Source organism: Juglans microcarpa x Juglans regia, chromosome 4S, assembly GCF_004785595.1.
Source record: "Juglans microcarpa x Juglans regia isolate MS1-56 chromosome 4S, Jm3101_v1.0, whole genome shotgun sequence".
Lineage (NCBI taxonomy): Eukaryota > Viridiplantae > Streptophyta > Magnoliopsida > Fagales > Juglandaceae > Juglans > Juglans microcarpa x Juglans regia.
In genome coordinates this window covers 779,832-787,248 of record NC_054601.1, presented here as the reverse complement: position 1 = coordinate 787,248, position 7,417 = coordinate 779,832, and the positions used below count along the sequence as shown (strand labels likewise).

At 31.9% G+C, this 7,417-nt stretch overlaps 1 protein-coding gene across 1 annotated transcript; it reads left to right on the top strand.

Moving 5' to 3' along the window:
- The first annotated feature begins 792 nt into the window (after window positions 1-792).
- Window positions 793-2,290, top strand: LOC121263706. The gene has a single exon (XM_041166748.1). It carries the CDS (start codon window positions 860-862, stop codon window positions 1,898-1,900), a length of 1,041 nt encoding a protein of 346 aa, XP_041022682.1. The 5' UTR covers window positions 793-859; the 3' UTR covers window positions 1,901-2,290.
- Window positions 2,291-7,417: the final 5,127 nt, after the last annotated feature.

The following is a 7,417-nucleotide window of genomic DNA, read 5'->3' as shown; positions in this document are numbered from 1 at the left end:
AAACGGCACGATGCAATACAAGTTTACTATTCAAACGTTCAATGTTCAATGCCTCTTTTTTTCTTTTCTTTTTTCCTTGACTTTTCTTCTTCTAAGTTCATTATATTCAAATATTATATACACATCTGTAATTAGTTGTAAAAGTTCTCATGGGAATGGCATACAGCAGGGAAATAAGTTCTCCAATCTTTTTACAATTTTTTATATAATTATATTTTAAAATTAAAATATTTATATAAAATAATGTTAATTTTATAAATTACTTTACAAAAATACCTATTATTTAAAACATAATTATACAAAAAATTGTAAAAAGTGTTATATGTCTAACATTTTCCTATTATATATTTCGTTCATATATATAGAAAAATTTTACTCATCGTCCTTCTTTTTATCATCTTTTTATTATTTTATGATGTGGTATTAAATAATAAGTTCACAAATAAAAATAAATAAATAATCTCGAATCATTTCGTGTCATATCATAAAATGATGAATAATAAAAAAGAAGATAATGAATAGCATTACTTGTATAAATTATATATATAAGAAAATACTATTCTCACATAAACTTTCTACGAGAATTTTTACAGAATTGTATTTTATTTTTTAATTTAATGATTAAGAAAGTATTTTTAAATGAATATATGATTTTTTTTATATTTTTTTAAAAAATTTAAAGTGTTTAAAAACTTATTGAAAAAAAAACGTTTTGCCTTTCGCTGAGGATTCTCCCGTGGCTGTAGCAGGTTCCATATATAGGAACACCAATATCCTTGACGTTCCCAAGCCCACAAAACAAAACAAAACGCAAGCGACTCACTTCCCAGATCATAGAACCTAACGAAACAGAACAATAATGTCTCAAAGCTCCTCATCCTCCTTACCCTCTTGCTTCCGCCCATCAACCATTAATAAGGACAATAAGCGCTCTCCGCCCATCTCCGCCGGAACTCCAAACCTCGCTACCTGCGGCCTCTACCACACTCCCCTCGGCCTCTTCTCCCTCACTTGGTCTCGCTCCCTCTTCGGTCACTCTCTCTATCTCGATCTCCTCCACCACCATCACCACCCTTTTGACTCTCCTGATCCTTCTCTTCCTTCCCAATTCTCTTTCCATCTCCACCTCAAACCTTTCATCTTCTGGAAAAAGCATGGGACCAAGAAGCTCAACTCCAACACCCAAATCTTTTGGGACCTGACCAAATCCAAGTTTGGGTCCGGACCCGAACCCCGTTCCGGATTTTACATCGCCGTAGTTGTTGAGAATGAAATGACCCTCCTTGTTGGCGACTGCACCAAAGAAGCCTACGCCAAAACCAAAGCCCGGAAGCCTAACAGTGCCCAAGTTCTCGTCTTGAAAAGAGAGCATGTCGTTGCCAACAAAATATACACCACGACAGCAAGATTTGGAGGCAGAATGAGGGATATAACAATAGACTGCGGCTACGACAATGATACCAGACTCTGTTTCAGCGTGGATAACAAAAAGGTCTTGCAGATAAAGCGCCTAAAGTGGAAATTCAGAGGAAATGAGAGAATTGAAGTCGATGGAGTGCCCGTACATATCTCGTGGGACGTCTACAACTGGTTGTTCAAGAAAGACAACGAAGATGGGCGTGCTGTTTTCATGTTCAGGTTTGAAGAAGAACAAGAACAAGAAGAAAAAGACAAGGAGGCGAATTCTTTGAATGAGAAGAATGGGATGGCTTTGTGGGCGCAACAGAGCTGGGGTTATGGGGTCGAGTGGAGGAAGAGCTTGTCGTCGTCGTCGACATCAATGTCTTCGTCGGCGGGATCATCGGGAGGAAGTTCGGTTATGGAGTGGGCTAGCGCGGAGGAGACTGAGTTAGGTGGTCCATCTGGGTTTTCTTTGGTTGTTTATGCTTGGAAGAGGTGAAGATTGCGAAGAGGTATCTATTACAACAATCTGGCAATGCTTGATTGATCTTAGCCCTCATTAACCCATTTGTTCTGACGCAAAAGAATAAACTAGTGATCAACAAAATTGAAGATGATTCAAACTTGATTATACATACATAGCTAGATCTAAGAACTTCCAACTTCTCTTTCACAAAATCAGAACATAGATTCTTTCTACTCGTTTGAGATTCAATGTAGTAACGTACTGGAATGTTCATTTTTGCTATAATTTTGGTGTAATTAAAAGCTGTCATACAAATTGATGAAGCATCTGGTTTTAGCTCTATATAGTTGAAGCTTCCTCCTGGCTTCCTTGATGACTAAAAAAAAAGAAGAACAGAAGAAAGCTATTCTCTTTCTTTTTCTCTTTTCGCTCCTATTCTGGAATCTTTGTTGCTTCTGGGTGTGGTCTGAGCTGTTCGACCTTGATTAGATTTAGAACAGTAGGCGTGAATTCTTCAAGGCTTCTGACCACAGGATAAACCCATGTGAGGTGGGTCATTTTTCAAGGCTTCCTAAATTGTTTTGTGCAATAATTATGTAGGACCCAGACCCAAAACCTACCGTAACCCATCTCAACCGCTACTTTTGTTAAGCATGCCATGGATCAATAAAAGAATTTTTTTTTGGACGGTAAGTAACGTGGGCTATCGCCATTGTTGGAAGGTAAGGAAAAGGTTTAGTACCTGATAGGAAACGGCACGAAAACAGATGTGTAATGGCCAGATTGATGTATAGACGTTGGAGATAAAGGGAAGAATAATAATAACCACACGATATTTTATATAACATTTTCTATAACATAATGTTTTAAAAGGAAGAGTATTTTATTTTATAAAATTAACATTATTTTATAACATATATTGTAAAAAATATTATAAAAAGTATTGTGTTTATCACTGCTCGGAAGGGAAAGGGCAACTCGTAGATGTTCAGTGCTTCGGCCGTTCATTGTTTGACCGCTGACACCGCTTTCGTACTCTGGCGTCTGCTTACCTTTGTCTGTGGACAACTCGGTCACTCCCCTGAATAGACTATAGTGAATATTGGAAATCGTAGTTACTTCAATTACTCGTTTATAAAATTTTTAAAAAAAAAAAAACAAATTTTTTTAAATTCTTGCTTAAAATAAAATAAATAATTTAATTTTTTTAAATTTTAAAATAAAAATAATATTTAAAATATTATAACAATATTTTATTTAATTTTTAATTTTTATCTCAATTTATCTTATCTTATTTTAAAAAACGAGGTATAAGAGTTGAACTAATCCTCTTATACTGTTATTCAAGGATATTGCATAAAAAAACATCTATGCAACCCCAATTATATGACCAATCATATATCATTTTTATTATTTTCTTTCTCAAAGAATTCGATAGGGAACAGTTTTAAGAAATGAATTTAAGATGTTACACAATACAAATTATTTTATCTCATTTTATTTAATATAATCATTACAATTTTAAAATTTTTATATAAAATATAATAAATAATTTAATTTTTTCAAATTATAAAACAAAATTAATATTAAAAAATTATATTCTAATAATATTTTATTTAATTTTTAATTTTTATCTCATCATATCTCATTTGTGTAACTAAACGAAGAGTTAAAAAATACGGCAATTAGCAAAGCTGATCTACTAGTGAATTAAGCAAGTCGCACACTTTTTAAAAAGTATAATTTATTATTAAAAATTTAATTTTTTAATATAAATTTTATATTTATTAATTTTAAAAAAAATAAGTCTGTACTTGCATTTTAACTGTAAATATTATTTTTATAAGAAACCATCCGTATATTTCTTAGGGGTGGGTTTTGTGTGGTAGATAATGTGCTACAGCCGACAATCGACTTCGACTAACTTGCATTTTTTTTTTCTTTGTTTTTTTTAAGGCAAGTTTAGCATTTTATAGATAAATTAAAAGATTACATGATACAAATTTTAGTGGAATGAAAATCCCCTACAATCATTTTAAAACCAACATATACATCACATAAGAAGAAGAAGAAGAAGAGGGATTTGGAGCCAATTAATTGGCTCAGGGGATGTCGTTTGAAACGATTTTTATATAGTCTAATAAAACAGACTATATTACTATAACTAAAAACTGCAGTAAAGAGAGGTGTGCTGCATCTTGTTGGTTTGGATTGGTTAGAAGAGACTGTCATGCTCATTTTCACTTGATCTTCGGTTCGGAAAAGCGGCAACATATGATAGTAGCCTGAAACAGAGTAAAATTGCCGACGAAGGACCAACACAGGTTGTGACGACCCGTGTATGTCATGCACTGCCATAGGAGTGAAACAAAGGATCTGGAGGATCCAAAGCCTCTGATGTCGGGGAGGCCGCACGTGTTATCAAGAGCAGCTCTAGGACGCGGTGGCACGTGATTGTTGCGCACAACATAAGTCGCGCATTGGACGAATGCGTAGAGCAAAAAAGCGGAATCCTTCAGCAAACTTGAAGATCGGCGACTGGAGATGCAGAAAAGGCAACACATGTTGATCAGAGAACACTGGAAGGTAGGAGATCAGCTTGTTTCGACGCTGTGGAGAAAAAACTAAAATAAAAAATGGAAAAAATTGACAAAACAAGAAATAGAAGAAAGCTGCTACGGTTGGCTAGTGAAGCTCCACCCACCTCCTCCTAGTGAATGGGTTGGAATCGCGAAGAACGACACAGAGGATTTGTCGCCTAGGGTAGAGAGAGAGAAAAGCAATCACTTTTTTCTTCAGCTTAAAGAAACTTGCTACGTTTTTATAGAAACTCCTTAAAAAAGTATCCACACCATAAGAGCATTGACAATGGCTTATACATCTTTATATTCATTTTCATATTTACATAATATCTCTTTAAATTGGTCTATATTGGATTATGTATCTTCAAAATCTTGCATTACTCTAAATAGTATTTCTTCAAATTTGAAAAAATACTATTCACTTTCAAAACATTATTTTACTATTTTTTCTCTCTCCTACCCATTAAAATCAACTTTGTGGAATTTGTATTAAAATGATTTTGATATATAAGTTTGTATTATGTTGATGATACAAAGTGTTTTTTAGTATATATTATGTATTGATAAAATTGATCATTTTAATATATGAAATCGGAAATATTTAGATATATAAAATTAGTATTTTTGAGTACATGATGTTGATTGTAAAATATATAAAAAGAATAATTTTAAGAAAAAATAAAAGTTAATAATATTTTATTATTATTTAGTTTAAAGATATATAATCTAATGTGTAAATTTTTTTTGATATGTAAAATTAATCTTTAAAAATATAATTTTGAAGATATACAGAGAAACAACTTTGAAACCGATGGACAACTTTGAAACCGATGGATCACGCACGATAAAAGCCTGGATTTTAGCCCAATATTATACTTAAAATAATTTTAAAGAAAGACGGGAGGTCCTCTTCTCTATGTTTGAGCACTCCAATGGCTTTTAAATTATATAAAAAATGTAAATAATTAGAAGAATTATTCTAAACAGAAGCATCCGATTATATAAAATGAATTGTAAAATATAATTAGTTATAGTATTCCGTTATATGTAGCGGATACTGTTCATTCTGTGAAATTTTTTTTACTGTTAATATTTCATTTACTCTCTTATTTTTATTTACTTTGATTTTTATCATGTAAACAAATTCTTTTTATTGTTCATCGTTTAACACATATATTTCATTTTCTTCTAAAAAATATCTTAGAATTATTTTTAAACCAATTTTTTCATATTTGATTTGATTTTTTATTTTTATTGGCTTTTATATTTTTGTTTTACGTGTATAGGATTGAATTATTTTACATTGTATATAAAAATAAATTTTAAATATAAAAATATATATGGATATTGTAAATTTATTGGTAGAAATGAAATATTTAAAAAGAATAAAAAAAGAATATTTAAATGATATAGATAAAAAATAGATAAGTTGATGGATGACATATTATAAAAATTAATATGTAAAATAAAAAAAATAAATTTTAATAATATATTTTAGAAGATAGGATAAAGAATATATTAGTATTCTCAGTCTGTAAGGTACGAGGAGGAAAAAGCCGAACTTAAAATAAGGAAAATAATAGTACTAGATTCGTTCCCCCACTTTAAGCCAAGCCATCCACACTTGCTGCCAACTGCTGGTTTAAATTTGCATGGAGTAATATAATGGAGGTGTCATTATCAATTAGCTGTTAACATGCATACAATATTTTATTAATTAATTACTTAGCTAAACCAACCCGAAAAAAAATATCTATTTAACGGAAAGTATTTTAGTCACAAAAAAATTACACAAAAATAAATTTATAAATTGATATAATTTGATGTGGTACGTTAGATTGTAAAGTTACGAATATATGACTAAAACAAAATTGAAAAAGAAAGGGTAGAGTCCATTTGGGTTGATGATTGAAATGAAATGAGAAAATTTCTTCGATTTACAATCAAGAAAAAAATAAAGGGGAAGTTTTTCAAAGATGTGCTTGGAGAAAGGTGTTGATGATTGAGGGAGGACTCCGATAGACTTCCTTTCTGAAGACTTTCAACCATTTTTACTCAACTTTCTCTGATTCTTTGAAAATATTCGGAGAAATTTGACATGGTTTCTCATTTCTCTCTTTGTAACCACCAGAACCACGGAAGGCGTGGGGAGCTAAGCCCCCACAGATTTTCTTGATCTAAATAGGACTAAAAAATTGTCACCCCCCGTACGACTACAAGATAGATATGAAGACAGATGAGCCGATTTGACTTTTAACATTCAAAAGTCAAAAGTCTCCGCACGTCCAATTACCATTGGTTAGACTCTCAATAACAAAGCCCAACTCTATTATTGTACTCGAATATTCTCGCCACTTTTGAAGCATTGCATTGGGTAAGACTTGATCGTTCGAGCATGCTGATATTTTTATATAAGAGTAAGGCTCCTATACTCCTAATTTATGCTTATAATTTATACCATTCACTTTGTTCAACGTGATATTATAATATGGTGTCACGTGACTTACTAAAAAATATTAAAAAAAATATATATTCAAAACAAAATGAGGCTCGAAAACACAAAGTAGAATACTAAAATTCTAAATTCTCTCTACCCTTGTATGTTTGCATTTTTCATTTCTCTTCTATTTATAGACCTATTTATCGATACATCAAACGCACTATTGGCGCGAAAACGTATCAACTAACAACATAAACAACAATTTGTGTTTTAAATTTTTTATGAATAGATCAAACCATAAACGATGTGTTTATACAACGATTTGTATATAACAGAACTCTTTGAAAATACATCATCTTCAACCGAGCTAAAGATCACAAGTCATAATCTATAAAATGATCCATCCATGGACCACCAACCCCACTAGTTTGGAACACAAAAAGCTCAACCTTGCATTGCCATTTGAAGCACCCTAGCTCAAGGTGAACCTGCCAACCTTATCTTCTAATGCCCAGCTCCATAATTAAC

Excerpts from the sequence above, each read along its gene's own strand:
- LOC121263706 (XM_041166748.1), top strand. The coding sequence starts at position 860 with ATGTCTCAAAGCTCCTCATCCTCCTTACCCTCTTGCTTCCGCCCATCA.